At 37.8% G+C, this 18961-nt stretch overlaps 1 protein-coding gene across 1 annotated transcript in view; it reads right to left on the bottom strand.

Annotated features, from left to right (window-relative positions):
• Positions 1-18961, bottom strand: part of CDC73 (cell division cycle 73) — a 90514-nt gene that overhangs the window by 55163 nt on the left and 16390 nt on the right. Inside the window, exons 8-10 of the mRNA NM_001191272.1 lie at positions 15891-15989; positions 13966-14044; positions 12061-12125 (exon numbers count right to left, since the gene is read on the bottom strand). Coding sequence (NP_001178201.1) covers positions 12061-12125; positions 13966-14044; positions 15891-15989 — 243 coding nt within the window. The remainder of the gene's footprint in view (positions 1-12060; positions 12126-13965; positions 14045-15890; positions 15990-18961) is intronic.

The raw sequence follows: 18961 nt of genomic DNA on the forward strand, positions 1-18961 counted from the left end.
GTAATAATGCGAGGTTAAAAAAGAGCATTTTTCTAAGAAGTGCAAAGTACATAGGAACAAAATGTCTGTCTGGGTTTTGGGGAAGGCGATGGCACCCCACTCCAGTACTCTTGCTTGGAAAATCCCATGGACGGAGGCGCCTGGTGGGCTGCAGTCCACGGGGTTGCTCAGAGTCGGACACGACTGAGCAACTTCACTTTCACTTTTCACTTTCATGCACTGGAGAAGGAAATGGCACCCCACTCCAGTACTCTTGCCTGGAGAATCCCAGGGACAGGGAAGCCTGGTGGGCTGCCATCTATGGGGTCGCACAGAGTCGGACACAACTGAAGCGACTTAGCAGCAGAAGTTCACGAGAAGGGGGAGAGGTGAACAGTTGAAGTAAAAGTGATTAAAAAACAATCATAGAATCTGTGTGATGGACAGATTAAAAAATCATATATTACTTTCCTTAATTATATGTACATCTGAAATTTTTCATAATGAAGAAAAAAGGAGGTTTGGGGAGGGGGGTCAGTGGGGAGGGATTCAGTCACTACTAAAGGTCTCCTGGCCTTTGCACTTGGTCTGACTTTACTAGGAAACACAAATACTATTTCTGATTTCCAAGAAGTTTCTCTGAGGGAGAGAAGAACTGAGTGCCTGCTGTCCTTGGCCATTACCTTTCTCACTGGAAACTGATAACTCAGCATTTGAAATGTTAGTTTCACAAGCTTGACAATGAAACATTAACATTACCCAGTTTCTCAGCCTTGCTCTGGGCCACGGCAAACTGCTAAGGAAAGGCCACCTTTTAAGGCAACCTGGGATCCACACGCGTGAACTCTGCCAGGGAGAATAACCTTCTGCACTGCGGCTCATCCCCAGCAGTTATTTATGCTTTGATCTGTTACTACAAAGACAGTGGTGGAAATTCTTCAGGTACTCACAACCAGATTGTATGACCAGGGACTGGTCTTCAGTAATCTACAAAGAGGGTTCCAATGTAAATTATAAGTGTAACACTACCATGTGTTACATGGGGAAGTTACATGGGGAAGCACATTTTTGTAAAATCTACTATCCTATGACCTTTGTGCTGATGATGAGTGCTTCTAAAAAAAATTATATGAACTTTTCAAAACTACTGAGGACTCAGGAAGTTTAGAAATAAGTCAAATGTGTGCCATAAAGTCACTCAATCGTGTCCAAGTAATTACGACCCTATGGAATGTGGCCCATCAGGCTACACTGTACATGGAATTCTCTAGGCAAGAATACTGGAGAGGGTAGCCATTTCCTTCTCCAAAGGATCTTCCCAACCCAGGGATCAAACCTGGGTCTCCCACACTGCAGGCAGACTCTTTACCATCTGAGCCACCAGGGAAGCCCCCAAATGCATGTCATAGATCTCCCCAAAACTGGTATCTATCAATTTATTACAAGGTATTAAATCAATTATATCTATTACATTTAATCCAGATAAAGAAAAAATGTTCTATAAATCAATGTATTTAAATAGTTAAACTTTTAACATTTACTTTTCCTGTTAAAGGAACTTGGAGAAAGGGGCAGATGTGATAACATACACTAAAGTTATTGATGAATTATAATGTATCCACAAATTTACCATCAGAATGACTGTTATTAAAATGTAGCTCTGTTAAAAGCCAACAATTCCTAAGGATACAACGAACCATTCTGTATTGCCTTTTAGGGTAAATTATAATAGTCTAATCATATTAGAAACTGAATTTGCGGCTGTGGGGATTTATAAGAAAACTAAAATTTTTTTGCATAATTAAAGTTAAAATTCTTCTGAAAAGTCAAAGACTTGCATAATTTAAATTCTCAGTTCAGTTCAGTCGTTCAGTCATGTCCAACTCTTTGCAACCCCATGAATCACAGCATGCCAGGCCTCCTTGTCCATCACAAACTCCCGGAGTTCACTCAGACTCACATCCATCGAGTCAGTGATGCCAACCAGCCATCTCATCCTCTGTCATCTCCTTCTCCTCCTGCCCCCAATCCCTCCCAGCATCAGAGTCTTTTCCAATGAGTCAATTCTTCACATGAGGTGGCCAAAGTACTAGAGTTTCAGCTTCAGCATCATTCCCTTCAAAGAAATCCCAGGGCTGATCTCCTTCAGAATGGACTGGTTGGATCTCCTTGCAGTCTAAGGGACTCTCAAGAGTCTTCTCCAACACCACAGTTCAAAAGCATCAATTCTTCAGCGCTCAGCCTTCTTCACAGTCCAACTCTCACATCCGTACATGATCACAGGAAAAACCATAGCCTTGACTAGACGAATCTTTGTTGGCAAAGTAATGTCTCTGCTTTTGAATATACTATCTAGGTTGGTCATAACTTTCCTTCCAAGGAGTAAGCGTCTTTTAATTTCATGGCTGCAGTCACCATCTGCAGTGATTTTAGAGCCCAGAAAAATAAAGTCTGACACCGTTTCCACTGTTTCCCCATCTATTTCCCATGAAGTGATAGGACCAGATGCCATGATCTTAGTTTTCTAAATGCTGAGCTTTAAGCCAACTTTTTAACTCTCCACTTCACTTTCATCAAGAGGCTTTTGAGTTCCTCTTCACTTTCTGCCATAAGGGTGGTGTCATCTGCATATCTGAGGCTATTGATATTTCTCCCGGCAATCTTGATTCCAGCTTCTGTTTCTTCCAGTCCAGCGTTTCTCATGATGTACTCTGCATAGAAGTTAAATAAGCAGGGTGATAATATACAGCCTTGACGTACTCCTTTTCCTATTTGGAACCAGTCTGTTGTTCCATGTCCAGTTCCAACTGCTGCTTCCTGACCTGCATACAAATTTCTCAAGAGGCAGATCAGGCGGTCTGGTATTCCCATCTCTTGAAGAATTTTCCAGTTTATTGTGATCCACACAGTCAAACGCTTCAGCATAGTCAATAAAGCAGAAATAGATGTTTTTCTGGAACTCTCTTGCTTTTCCCATGATCCAGCAGATGTTGGCAGTTTGATCTCTGGTTCCTCTGCCTTTTCTAAAACCAGCTTGAACATCAGGAAGCTCACGGTTCACATACTGCTGAAGCCTGGCTTGGAGAATTTTGAGCATTACTTTACTAGCGTGTAAGATGAGTACAATTGTGTGGTAGTTTGAGCATTCTTTGGCATTGCCTTTCTTTGGGACTGGAATGAAAACTGACCTTTTCCAGTCCTGTAGCCACTGCTGAGTTTTCCAAATTTGCTGGCATATTGAGTGCAGCACTTTCACAGCATCATCTTTCAGGATTTGAAATAGCTCAACTGGAATTATTCTCAAGCTTGGTATATTAAAATAACTACAGAATTGAATTACAGGATATTAATGGCAACACACATAAAAGAGAGAAATGACAAAAAGACACTGAAAGAAGACCAAACCATCTAAAATATCAAAATTAGGGGAGGTAAATTAGTGTGATAGTGTCCAGAAGTCATTGTTGATAAATGATGATAATACACTGAAATCAACTCTTTTCTGGCTTAACTAGTAATTTGTAAAAAATGTTGCACTGACTTGATTTCAAAATAATTTTGTGTTTGGTTCTGCACAAACCTAAATGTTAAGGAACAAATGCTTTTTCAATAACATAAAATATGACTTCAACAGCAAGACAACTACTTGAGTTCTACAGTATGACTTTTGTCTCCAATTAAAACAAAACTAAAAATGTTAAAATATTTAATTCCTTAGCATTTCATATGTGTATGTCTTCAACTTATTCACAGTAAAGCACCATTCTGAAATTTCAACTAAAAACCTTAGTTCTAAACAGTAAGACTTGTCCAGACTAAGAGTTTTTTAAAAACAGGTAATAAGCCAGGCTTCAGCAATATGTGAACCGTGAACTTCTGATGTTCAAGCTGGTTTTAGAAAAGGCAGAGGAACCAGAGATCAAATTGCCAACATCTGCTGGATCATGGAAAAAGCAGGAGAGTTCCAGAAAAACATCTATTTCTGCTTTACTGACTATGCCAAAGCCTTTGACTGTGTGGATCACAGTAAACTGTGGAAAATTCTGAAAAGAGATGGGAATACCAGACCACCTGACCTGCCTCTTGAGAAATTTGTATGCAGGTCAGGAAGCAACAGTTAGAACTGAACATGGAACAACAGACTGGTTCCAAATAGGAAAAGGAGTACGGCAAGGCTGTATATTGTCGCCCTGCTTATTTAACTTCTATGCAGAGTACATCATGAGAAACGCTGGACTGGAAGAAACAGAAGCTGGAATCAAGATTGCCGGGAGAAATATCAATAGCCTCAGATATGCAGATGACACCACCCTTATGGCAGAAAGTGAAGAGGAACTCAAAAGCCTCTTGATGAAAGTGAAAGTGGAGAGTGAAAAAGTTGGCTTAAAGCTCAACATCCAGAAAACAAAGATCATGGCATCCGGTCCCATCACTTCATGGGAAATAGATGGGGAAACAGTGGAAACAGTGTCAGACTTTATTTTTCTGGGCTCCAAAATCACTGCAGATGGTGACTGCAGCCATGAAATTAGAAGACGCTTACTCCTTGGAAGGAAAGTTATGACCAACCTAGATAGCATATTCAAAAGCAGAGACATTACTTTGCTAACAAAGGTTCGTCTAGTCAAGGCTATGGTTTTTCCTGTGGTCATGTATGGATGTGAGAGTTGGACTGTGAAGAAGGCTGAGCGCTGAAGAATTGATGCTTTTGAACTGTGGTGTTGGAGAAGACTCTTGAGAGTCCCTTGGATTGCAAGGAAATCAAACCAGTCCATTCTGAAGGAGATCAGCCCTGGGATTTCTTTGGAAGGACTGATGCTAAAGCTGAAGGAATGATGCTAAAGCTGAAACTCCAGTACTTTGGCCACCTCATGCGAAGAGTTGACTCATTGGAAAAGACTCTGATGCTGGGAGGGATTGGGGCAAGAGGAGAAGGGGACGACAGAGGATGAGATGGCTGGATGGCATCCCTGACTCGATGGACGTGAGTCTCAGTGAACTGCGGGAGTTGGTGATGGACAGGGAGGCCTGGCGTGCTGCGATTCATGGGGTCGCAAAGAGTCGGACACGACTGAGTGACTGATCTGATCTGATTTAAAATAAACATGGGAACAGTCACTCACAGAGGAAGATGAGAAGCAGGAAAGACCAGAGAACAACACTAAAAGAAAAATCCATCAAGAAAATGACCTGGAAACGAAACCAAAACTTAGAATTAAAGACCCAATGAGTTTGTCAGAGTGTGGGACAGAGGGGACAGTGAGGGATGAATTAACAATCCAATGACTTTTAAGAGAAAACATACTAAGACGCTTGGAAAATAAAACTTGAATGTAGGATTTATATAAAAGATTGGAAATTCACTGAAGATTTAAATCAATTTATGAAGACCTAGAAATTGATACAGCAAACAAAAACTCAGCCAACAACAACCTAACAGAAAAGTACCCATCAAGAGAATATCTAAATGCCCGATTACTAGTTATTAGTGAAAGTGAAAGTGAAGTCACTCAGTCGTGTCTGACTCTTTGCAACCCCATGGACTGTAGCCTACCAGGATTCTCCGTCCATGGGATTCTGCAGGCAAGAATACTGGAGTGGGTTACCATTTCCTTCTCCAGGGGATATTCCCAACCCAGGGATTGAACCGAAGTCTCCTGTATTGGAGGCAGACGCTTTAACCTCTGAGCCACCAGGGAAGCCACTTCCCTGGTGGCTCAGACGGAAAAGTGTCTCCCTACAATGCAGGAGACCCGGGTTCGAATGAAATGAAAAGCTACATTAATGGCATTTAACCATCTCAGCTTATACCAAAAGTACTATCCTCTGTGTAATGGATTTTCAGTAATCTTAACAAGATACATAAACTGAAAGCAACAGTATAGAAGAGCAATATCATGAAAATACCTTTTACTTTATAAGCATTAAAATTCCCTGACACTTATTAACATGATCTGTACTATTATTTGTTTTTTCTAAGTATATCAGCATCAAAATGCTGATTCTGTTAACAAAGTATTAAGGTAAAATGAGATTTTAATACCTATAAGAAGGTATCAGTGTTAGGACATGAATACCCACCCAAAGAAGTGTTCACTCTAAATAGTGCCCAACTAATTTAAAAAAGGGAGTTGGTATACCAGGTTCGATGCACGATACTGGATGCTTAGGGCTGGTGCACTGGGACGACCCAGAGGGACGGTACGGGGAGGAAGGAGGGAGGAGGGTTCAGGATGGGGAACACGTGTACGCCCGTGGTGGATTCATGTTGATGTATAGTAAAACCAATACAATATTGTAAAGTTAAAAAATAAAATAAAATAAAACTTAAAAAAAAGGGAGTTGGGGGCACTGCATTATTCAGTGTAGAAAGTTTATAAAATACCTATAATATAAATATTCCTGCAATAACTACAATTAATTCAGTGCTACAAACAGCACTGAAAGAACAATGCTAAACTAGGTACATCTGTGCACATTTAAAACCCTCAAGACCTCAAAGGAGGTTATCATAATCCCATTTTTCAGATGAAAAAATCAATACCTAATCTGTTGCAACAAAGAGGCAAAGAAATCAAAACAAGGTGCTCTCCTCAGTCTCCCTTATATTAACAGTATGTCCCAAATCTACAATAAGCACATTATAAAAGAATTTTTAAAAACCAGTATGGAAAAATCACTTGGGGAAAACTACTATAAGAGGGATACAAGTGAAGCTAAGAGTACAAAGAAAACATTCAACTTAGTGGTGAAATCTTAGAAAAGTCTATGAAAATGCAGATATAATAAAAAATAAACTATGTACAAAATATTAATATGTTAAAAGTTAAGTATTTACTTCATGTAACAGGTAAACCAAAGATATACAATTGACTTTCAAAAGCTTAAGACATATAACGAGTGACTGACAGAAAACATACAATGCTCTGTTTTGTTTAGGGGTACACCTTTATGTTGCTCAGGCTGACAAAGGAGAGAGTGCCCCTCCCATTTCCCAAAACATCAACAGAGTCAACAAGTTCTGAAAATTATTTCAAGTGTAATGTTCTCAAGCAAAAACATGCCAATCTAAATACAGAATACAGAAAATTATAAAAGTAATATTCTTACTTACAATTATGTGACCATATATTAAAATCTCAACACTTTATATACTTTTTGGATCAAAATAAATAGTTTAAATCTAAGTAAATTAAGCCTCTTTCTATATATGAGCCCTAGCAGGTAAATGGAAAAGCCTAACTAGCTAAGCTGTCACACACTCAATATGATAACATCTTTGTAGTGATTTTATCTCAAAGAATAAAGAGCTCATAAAAACACACGGCTACAGTAAAAAACATTCCAGTTACTGGAGAAGAAAAGGGTTCTCATAATATTTAAATAAACTAGTCTTCATAGCTTTGAATGAAAATTGTATCATTAAACATGTAATATTAAGTTCATCACTGAAAGTAGAGTTGCCTACATTTACACATACAACAAACTGAGATTATACATAAAATTATAAGTTCATAATAAAAGTAGCCATCATTTATCTATTGAGTCCTTTCTGTGCTAGGCACTTTACTCACTCATTAATACTACTATGATGTAAATTCTACTATCCTTATTATAAAAACAAAACCTCTGGCAAAAAGGTTACATAACCTTCTCAACTTAGTGGCGGAATGAATGGAAGAGCTGAGAATCAAAGCCAGGACTGACTTCAAAGCTTTAAATTTGTGTTTCCAACTGACTGACTTCTCTTTAGCAAGCCAGTACTGCCTTTATTTAGAGCAGGGATTTCAAACTCAAAGGCCAATAGAACCTAAGTGGTGTACAGAAGTGAAGAAGGTGGCATAAAAGACCAGAGTAGTGAAGCTTGGAGCAACCCGGAGAACACACAGCAGGTAGAGAAAGTAAACTGCTCAGGTGGACATGGGGCTGTCACGGTGGACTGTGGGCCCAGAGGCTTCTCAAGGGGCTGGAAATGCAAACTGTTTATGTGACAGACTCTGATCTTTTAAGTGTTGATGAATAAAAATAAAATTCATGTGGGGCCACAGTGAAGGACCCCAGAAATGCACTAAGAGGCCCTGGCAAGCACAGACAGGCAAGCTGCACCTAGCTCTGGAAAGTTCCTTTCCCAGAGGCACCCTTCAAACCCACACAGTAACCCATCTTCTTTCCAGTCTTTCAAAGTGACACATCCTTCCCCCCGGGCATTGCTCCTTCCTGCCTTCTGATCCCTCGCTGTAAAAATGTGTTATTCTGCAATCTTTATGTCAGCTCCTACTCAAACTCTGGACCTTACTTCAAGAGCTACCCCCTCAGTGAAGTGTTCTAACTCCCATAGAAATCCTCCAATTTTAGGTTTTATGGCACAATGGGTTTGCACACACCTGGCACAATCATAACTGCACAAGAGCCATGTGCCTCTCCAACAGTCCATTTAAAAATAGTCCACATGCATGTCTGGTTGTGCTCACCAGTGATGTGCCAGCACCTAGCCTAGCACACAACAGGCACCCAGCAAACATCTGCTGAAGGGAGAGTAGAGGGAGGCGGGTCCCACATGACAAGTCTTGATCAGCTATCCCCATCTCCCACTGGCCTGGGCTCTGAACCCACCTCCACAGCAGTCCTGGTACTAGCACTCCCGTGACAATTCAATCCCAGATGAGCAAGCTAACTGACAGTGTAACTTTGTGAAAACTGAGATTCTGGATCCTTCTGAAAAGTGAAAATTGATGGTGCTAGTATTAAACCTCTCGCACAGATATGGGAAACCCACCCCAGTTTACTATCAGGAAAATGGTTTCCCAAAAAAAGAGATCATAAGAACTATGATGAGTGTTGGAGTGGCTTCAAATAACAACCTGAAATGAAAGCTTTTGATCTGTATGATTTCAGACTGCGAAAGGTTTCCTCAAAAATAAAAACAGCAAAAGGAGTCAATGATATTCAGTAAGAACAGGGGCTAGAACATGTAGCCCTTTCATATAAACAAGCTAGATTGGGAGGTTAAAATAAAGTGGTTCGTGATGAAGGATTTCCACATCTTCTTATTCCCTCTCCAGTGGAACCACAGGTTTGCTACTACCCAACAAAAAAAGGTCTTCATCACCAGCTCTTATTTACTATACAAAGAAAAGCATGTTCTAGTGGCATTTTTTCAGTCTAAAAAGGCCCCTTTCATTAAAGAAATACATGAAAATATACTCTGATGTCCTCCATAGTGAACTGTTCCTACTCCCAAACCATGACTCCTAAGATCACGTCAATTAAATTGATGCCATGCAACTCTGGTTCTCTGCAGCATTCTCAACAGGAGGGAGAAAGGGGCCAACCTGGGGGGTAAACAGCCCGGGAAAGAGTTCACACTCTGTCTTTCAGTTAAGATATTTATAATTTTTAAATGACAACATTCCTGTACCACAAAATATGTTTAATCCAGTATTTCTTAAACATTAGAGAACCCAAGTGACACACGTGGAAGGAAGTCTCCCAACCAGGAAAGCCCCCAGCTATTCTTCAACATAAAGGTCCTGTGACCCTGCATTTCTTGGCACGATTCAAAATCTAACCAGAGGCCCAACTACACAAACTTGTGACTTTAAAGATGCCTGGGCTTCTGTTTCTATAATAAACTTCAATAAATCATCATCTTCATGAAACATTACAAAATACACTGCCTAGGCCTTTATTTCTATAGATTTCAATTATGATTCTTACGAAGTATTATCAAAACACAAATCCTTGGAAATTCCCCAGTGGTCCAGTGATTAGGGCTCCGTGCTTCTACTTCTGGGGGCATGAGTTCAATCCCTAGTCAGGGAATTAAGATCCTTCAAGCATCACAGGGCAGCCAAAAAAGATGCAGAAAAAAAAAACCCACATATTCCTTCTGTATAATACATGTAGAGAACTCATTTGTACAAAAATTTTCTAGTCTCCATAAGTCAACTTACTAGTTTAGTCTAAAATCTAAGAGAACTCTAGCGTCTTCAACTTAAAAGATATGCAGATCAATCCTAATGTAGACTGAAACTAACCTTAATAACTATGTATATCAATGAGGCATTTCAAAACCCTGAAGAACAAGGGTAGCAAAAATAAACTGCACATAAATTAGTAAGGAAGTCATATCTGTACAACAAAGCCTTTAACATACTCTTAATAGCTTTGTATGTTTGTGTGGATCTCACAAGAGAAACTTTCTTAATTGGAGAATAAGGCAGAAAGCTGGTGAAACTCACAAGCTCACAAACAGGTAATAATTGAAAAAAAAAAGGGAGAAAAAAATTACATTGAAAGGATGAGTCAGAGGTTCATTTAAAATTTCAAAGCTTTTAGATTCAAAGTTCTCAGTGTATTATTCTCTAACAACGCTAAAATGACTCAGGTCACGAGCAGGACAGAGATTCAAACCAGGCATTAAAACATTAAAAGTACTAACAATTTAACCATGTTTAGTCTTTCTGCTGTATTCCTACACAATGTGTTTCTGTGATTGGTCCTGTAAAATCACACACCACAGAACTGTTTAAATTTGCCTCTTACAAGTATATTTAGGAACAAAGACTCTGATAAGGAAGCACAGCCTCATCATTCTCACCCTGTTTAATTAAGAAGCTGTCCTTGGATTTTAGAAAAACGGTTCTGTAAAAAGCATCTATTAAAAACTATCACACATTTTACTACTCGCATAGAAGTTCAATTATGAAATCTATTTCACAGCATTTCAGATGAGACAAAAGTAAAACCAACAGTGACAAAAATAACCACAAAAACCTTACTTTGATGGCTACATAATAGCATCAGTTCTATAGTTCACTATAGAACTGGCCAATAGGCAAGTTCCGCCCCCAAATAAACATCAATAAATAAATCTTTAAGTTAAATCTTACAGCTGTGAGTTACCTTTTAAAGTCAGGAAGAACTAAGCAGATCTCATAAAACGGTTTACCTAGTCTTTTATCACATTCCCCTCACCCACTCTACTCCAGTGACCTGGCCCGGACACCGTGGCATGTGGGGCCTTAGTCCTGACGCCTGCATGTCTTTTACACAACGCTCTTCACCAAGCCTCTCCTCAGCTGTCACCTTCTCAGAGAGGCCTCTCTGACTCCTCTGTCTAAAGAGTCCTATCTGGTTTAGTCACAGCAACAACCCTAGCAACCAGAACAATGTCTGACACAAGTACTCAATAAGCACTTGTTGAATGAATAAGGAGTCCTCATACAGTTTTAATAATATAAAATCAAATCTGATGACAATTTAAAAATCAGTGTATTACCAAAACAGAGATAAAGACAAATACCATGTGATTTCATTCATATGCAGAAACCGAAAAAAAAAATAAACCCCACAACAAATGGAAACACTCAAGAAAAACTCACTGATACAAAGACTATTGCATTAACCATAAGTAGTGACCAGAAATATAGGTAGTTGGGAGCTAAGAGACATGGGTGAGGGGGTCGGCTGTATGGCAGACTTGTGGTGATCGCTCAGTAGCGTACACAGATGTTAAATTACAACACTGTACAACTGAAACTTATTTTTTCTAAAAAAAAAAAATAGGGCTTGGTCAGATCATCTAGAAATAATCATCTTTAGGAGGTTAAAAAATAAAAAAGACAAATTTGCTAAAAGTGAGCCAAAGGCTTACAATCACAGACATTAAGTATTCGGTTGTGTCAAGTATGCAATTCGTACCATGACATGAACTACTACAATCTGTCTTTTCAGAACGTAAAACATTACATTTTAAGGACATGAGATACTATGGCAAAGAACTCTCCCAAATGTAACCTCTTATCTCATCACTAACTTTAAAATCTCCAACCAGGTAGCATCCAATCTACTTGCAAGTTAATCAAAACAACTTTCATTTAAACATACTCAGCTTAAAAAAAAAAAAAAAAAAAAAGACACCCATGAATCAAATAATACCCCTCAGCTCTGTCAGCACAACTGGCCATTAAAGATAAATGCCTGAAATAGAAACTACTAGAGAACACAGATTTCCTTCAACATCTGCTACTCACATAAAATGACTGGAACATAACAACCTCTGGAGTCAGAGTGACTTACCGTCACAGACTTGAGAGTCATCCCATGGTAGGTGCCCATAGTGTCAATTTTGAAACCTTCCGTTTCTATAAAGAAAGTGAGGTTACCATTAGATTTTATATATTTTATGATAAATAGCAAATCTAAAGTAATAATCTACATTATATCTGACAGCTCAATAGAATAACAAAGCCTTGAATCTACTAGACATACAGTTAACTTACATACTTGTGAAGATGAAAACTTTCAAAGGAATACCAGGCTCAAAGATGCAAACAACACACACCAATGGGCCCAAAGTACAGAAGCTGGTTAGGACTGTCTCTACAACTGTGTTCAAGTCATATAGCTGGTTGGAAATACAAAAAGTGAAACTGAATAAAATATTTTATAATCCCCAAGTTATTTAGTCCTAATATGAACTCTTTAACATAAAAATCTGTGTTCCAAAGTAACAATCACCAGTACCTGCTATGTAATTCGTAGAAAAGCAACACTAAATATCGACAGGCACTCCAGGACAGAGTCTCAGTATACCTTTCTGTAACAGGTCAGAGAGGTAAATATTTTACACACTGCAAACCATACAGTCTCTGTCACAACTCCTGAATTCTGCATTTGGAGTGCAAAGGCAGGATGAACAACATAAGTATTCAAATGAGTATAGCCTGATTCTACCCCAGGAGGTTCAGATTTGGTCTATGGGCTGTAAGCTGCCAACCCCTACTTGACAAAAATCATTCCAAGAGAAAAACTGGATAAAAGGACAAACTACCATCTTTCTCGGAGAAGGCAATGGCACCCCACTCCAGTACTTTTGCCTGGAGAATCCCATGGACGGAGGAGCCTGGTAGGCTGCAGTCCATGGGGTCGCTAGAGTCGGATATGACTGAGCGACTTCACTTCACTTTTCACTTTCATGCATTGGAGAAGGAAATGGCAACCCACTCCAGTGTTCTTGCCTGGAGAATCCCAAGGACGGGGAAGCCTGGTGGGCTGCCCTCTATTGGGCTGCACAGAGTCGGACACAACTGAAGTGACGCAGCAGCAGCAACCGTCTTTCTATGCCATTCAGTACCTACCTTTATCCAGCCAATGGAACAAGCACACAAAATTCACTGCATCAAGGCAACAAGTTCTTTAATAAACTTATGGGGATTTCAGATTATGCAAGAAAGAAATCATAAATGCTACCCTTTTACAGTTGCTTCTGTCTCATTTTTTCATGAATGAGATAAATGAAGAGCCCAAGAAAAGTTACACTGACATTAGTCCCACCCTCACTAAGCACCTTGCTGATGTGGAAACGGCTCACTGCTGAATGAGCCTTGGAGCCATCACAAAGCCAGTCCTCACGTGGCTACTCCAGTCTGTGTGCCCAAGTCCTCAACGCACACATTTATAACTGGGGAAATATGATTTGATATGTAGAGTTTCTACCCTAAAATAAACTTCTGAGAAATAGAATTAAGGCTAACAATAGCAATTATTTATAGGTAGCTTATTATATACACCAGTCACTATTCTGGGGACTTTATTAACTAGTTTAATCCCCACAATAACCCAAAGGGATTACTATTAATACTATTAGTATCGTAATGACACACAGAAGGAAACTGAGACAGACTACTGTTAAAGGAACATCAAAACTTTTCTGTAAAATGCCAGACAGTATTTTTAGACTTTGTAGGCCACATGATCTCTGTCAAAATTCAACACTGCTGTCACAGTGCTAGAGGAGACAGGGGTAATACAAAAATGAATGAGCGCGGCTGTTTTCCAACAAAACATAATTCAGAAAAACATGTGGTGGCACAGACTTGGCCTGCAGAAGTTAGCCAACTCCTGCTCCCACACATGAGGTCGCACTGCCTCTCAGGTTCAGCACAACCACAGCAAGGGGAAGAGAAAGATCAAGTAACTCACCTTCTTTTCCTTTGAATCGTTCCTGGTCATATCTGTTGTAAGCAGCCGGGATAGGCTGTTTGGTACGCAATGTGGGATCCTGCAGAAAAACATCATAAGTTATATGTCAATATTGTCTAAACTGTTACTTAATACTTATAATAAAAACCACAATAAAGCTATTGTTTTCTAAGCTTTCCTCTTAATACCTTGGCCAATAAAACCAAAACAAGGAGTAGACAAAACTGGGGAATCGTCTGAAGCTGATTTTCAAGATACTGTTTACTGCTAGAAAACCATCTCAACTAGGGAGGAGGTAAAGAACACTAAGTAAATGTGCACCGAGGCGAAAAACAAAATTCTCAGAAACTGCAGAAATAAAATGGGTGCACTTAATAATTTCATTACGATTCAATTTCTTTAAAAATAAACTCACTCCAATCATAAACTATTTTTCTTTAACCCAAAAAATAAACTTTTAATTCAAACCTTATATTCAACTGGCATGTTGGAGTCTATTAACTGAATTATTCCCCAAATTATTAATCCTTATATTAAATAAATAAAATAATGACAATAAACCCATTTATCAATGTACAGTGCAAAGCTGAAGTTAACAAAGCTGTTTTTTTAAAACACTCAGAAAAACGTGCCAATCTAACATCTAATTAACTCACAAATACTTTCTATAAAAGTCTGTGATAAACTAAAAAAGTGTATTTAAAGAATATTCCCAAAATTGCTTGGGAAATTCATGGTATTTATAAAGACTGAAATATTTTTCATTTTGTTACAATAGGATGCTACCACAATTATTACTCCAAATAAAACATATTCATTCAAGACTGTCACTAGGTATATACTTCCACAGTCAAATGCCAAACATTAAAATTTTCAAGTAGTTTAATGATTATGAGAATACAGAGAATATTTAGTCACAAAGTTAACAGTTGAACTGTTTTAGGAGTTGATGTAAGTTTCCTACCAGTTGCTATTCAACAAGTCCACCAATTCATAATTATAAACACTCTGTTTTGCAATAACAGCACCTATCCCTGCCTTTTTTATTTATCTGTATGTCCCACTACACCATAAGTGCAAAGGAAGCTTTTCACTCTTATACGTCTTGTATCTCTGTCGGCACACTGCCTGACAAGTAAGAGGCACTTAAAAATGCGCACCTGTGGTTGACTCATGCCGATATATGGCAAAAACCACAACACTGCAAAGCAATTATCCTCCAATTAAAAAAAAAAAAAACCTGGCCAGCAAGTCACCTGAAGTGTTTATCTAAATATCAGCAAAAATTCACTACCTTGAAAAGGTTAAACACCAAGAATTTCATGAACAAATAAACCTACTTACTCTTGCAAAGACTGTATTAGTACTCTACCAAATTTTGACATACTTTTAGAAATTATAAAATGAAAAAGGTTTTATTTGCATGTTATTTTTCCTTTGCTGAATCTTATGAAACTGGCTTCATAGATTTCATTTATATGTGGAATCTAAAAAAAGAAAACAAATCAACAAACCAAACAGAACAGAAACACACTCACAGAAAGATGTAGAACAAACGTGTGGTCATTACAGGGGTTGGGAGGAGTTGGAACAAAACAAATAAAAGGGATTAAGAGGTACAAACTTCCAATTATAAAATAATTAAGTCACAAGGATACAAAATACAGCATGGGGAATACAGTCAATAAATAATAATATTGCAATAACTCTGTATGGTAACAGATGGATACTAGACTTCTGGTTCTGATCAATTTGCAATACATATAAATGTCAAATCACTGCGCTGTATACTTGAAAAAATATAATTTTGTATGTCTCAATTCTAAAATAAATAAGCAAATAAATACTTAAAGATGTTTTCAATATGACAACACTGAATAATCACTTTTAATAAAACTACTATAGAAGCAACAAAATGTTCTTACAACAGGCGCTGCATTTGGGGCCGGTCGCTGTTCGGGTGCACGCCCTTCTTCTCTGGCCTTTACTGACTGAAGAATTGCAAAAATATTCTTGGAAAAATTCTGAAACAGAAATGGATTTCGATTATTGAGTCCACTTAAAATTAAATACTCAATAAACAATTTCAGATTCAGTTTTCTCTATTAATTCTTCCCTTACTACATCATAATGAGGCATGATTACTATACGCACAAAAGTAAAAATCAACTACTACTAGGAAATTCATCCAAAGACCACTTATTATAAACCCAATGTTATTCACTTATTTTCATTTTACTTAAAGTACATAACTAGCTATAAATTCATTGATATTCTCCATTTATTCAAAAAATGTAAGCAGAAAACAAGGTAACATTTAAAAACAAAACTATAGCAGATCTACTGTCAAGGGAGCTTCTTAGTTGTAGAAGAAATTATTTCTTCTGAAAGAAATCAACTATTAAAGCTTCTTCTTGATAAACTCCAATGCTAATTTCAGACTACTATACTTTATAGATGTTGAAAGTTTGAGATACTGTTAGGAGTCAACATGCACTTTTCAAAGCTGTGTAAGTTGGAAAGATTTTTAAAAACATAACAACTTTTACATGAACAACCTTAGCAACATTGAACAAAGCTGGCAAATCTGACCACTCCTTCATGAAATACTCTTCTTTCACCTGAGACTCTCCCTCAGTTCCCTTGGGGCTCTTCTAATTCTGCCTGTTCATCACTCATCATTTTAAGCAACATTCTGTCTCCTGTTGAAGAATATAACCTTTGTGAAGGCCAGGACCAAGGCACCCCAAGTCAGTGCCCCCACGTGCCTGCTGGAGGATGTCACATAAATGTCACACAAATAAACATGGATAGGAGAGGAGAGACAGCCTGAAACATAATGTTAACCACTGCCACAGTAACAGCACTTACTAGTTCCTATAATTCTTTAGGACAACAAACACACATCTCACAACCACTTACTCTTAAAAATCATGGCACACCCCAAAGAGACTTGGTTTATACAGGTTATAATATTTATCAAATTAGAGATTTGCGCTATTTTTAAAATATTAATTCCTTCAAAAATGAGGGGAAAAGGTATTCCAAGTAAAAATAACTTGTTTTTATGAAAAACTATTTTCCAAAATGTTAATGACAAGCAAGTGTGACACTATGTTAAATTTAGGAAACTCTATGGTCTCAGTAGCAAAAAGGAACCTCCCAAATTCTAACTTTCTTTTAATTGACCAAAAAATACTGTCAATTTTATTTCTTGAACCCACAGCCTTTCCTCCCTCATTTTCCAAAAAATGCCAAATGCACATGTGCTTTTCATGGAGACAATCATCATATTTTGGTGTTCTGATTTCATCACAGAAAATACTGGTAAGAATATACTTAAAGGTTAAGATTTAATAAAATTAGTGAATTTTTTAATTTCATCAAGGCCATTATTAGTGGACAAAATTGCCACTAGCAAAGATTGGTGCCAATGCTTTAATTCACACCAAGATACTAGCAGTTAACTAACCACTGCTTTTGCACCAGAAGTGCAAATGTCAACACAGTGACAAATGCAAATCAAAGTCTTAATCCTATTAAGAAAATAGCTAAAAACATGAAAAGCAAATTTCACTATTTTAAAAATAAAGCATTTCATGAGAGACTCAAACTCCAGAAAAAACTTAATTAAAATGTTGCTATTTTTATGTGATAAAATTACAAGTGATTATTATACCTTCCTTTTAGTGATCTCTTTTATCAATTTTTCAACAATGACTATATATTAGTGTGTGTAAATTTAAAAGTATATCTTAAACAGTATCATAAAATTAGACTGCTTTTTTGTAAGGTGCTTGCAATGGAATTTTGAAAAAATAGCTTTTGCTCAAGAAACTCAGCCAATAAGAAAACCCTGCTATGTGGTAATAATGAAGATCTGTTTAAAATCGTAGGGCCATTCAGGGCAATAAGCACCTAAAAGTTTTTTGTTTGTTTTTTTTAAGAGTTTGTCAGATGAAAACAGTATACAGAGGGACTACCAGTCAAAATCGTCATTTTGATTTTTAAAATGTTAATACTCACAGAAGCAAACCTAGCTACAAAACAGTTCTTCTAATGCTAACTTATTTTTAAATTACACATTGGTGCCAACAATGCTAAATTCTAGTTGTGAAATGGTGGTACAATCCTGCCACCTAGAGCTCAAAGAAGTTATTCATTTCAAAAATTACAATGAACACTGGAAGAACAATATAAGTAGTAATACTTAACTATTAGCCACCCTAGGCATTAAAAATGAGTATCAACAGATCTACGACAGCTCCCTCATAGCTCAGTTGCTAAAGAATCCGCCTGCAGTGCAGGAGACCATGGGTTTGATTCCTGGGTCAGGAAGATCCGCTGGAGAAGGGAAAAAGCTACCCACTCTAGTATTCTGGCCTGGAGAATTCCACGGACTATTCAGTCCACGGGGTCGAAAAGAGTTGGACACGACTGAGCGACTTTCACTATCTTTCATCAACAGATAAATTAAATACAAACTTAAGGTTTACTCATGTTTTCAGATTTCTTCATAATTCTAAGCTCTGGAGAATGATTCTTAATCTTGACATCAACTACTCTACAAAACAAGTCAAAGTACAAGAGAAAAAACTCTTCCCTTCATATATTATTCCTTGTAGTAGCTATTCTACTAAAATGGCACAGTGAACTTAGGGCCAGAATCCAAAAACAATGTGCAAACAAAATGAGTCTGCCTAGACCAATGATGAAGTTCACTTTCAACAGTAATCTCACCATTTCTAAAAAATCTTCTCACCAAATCATCACTGTGAACTGTGTCTCAGTGAACAATTAACATTTAAGAGAAAATTCAGATGTGTGGGAGGAAAAGAGAGGTGAAAATAGGTAAGTGAAACAGAACTGACTCAACCTTTTTGGAGATATATTAAGACACTAAATATCCAGTATCTTTGAACTTATCTTTCAAAATTTAAAGTACATGTCTCCTTTAACCAGCATTTGGCTTCTAGGCATTAATCCCTCTGCTATG

The sequence above is a fragment of the Bos taurus genome, chromosome 16 (assembly GCF_002263795.3).
Source record: "Bos taurus isolate L1 Dominette 01449 registration number 42190680 breed Hereford chromosome 16, ARS-UCD2.0, whole genome shotgun sequence".
NCBI classification, from domain to species: Eukaryota; Metazoa; Chordata; class Mammalia; order Artiodactyla; family Bovidae; genus Bos; species Bos taurus.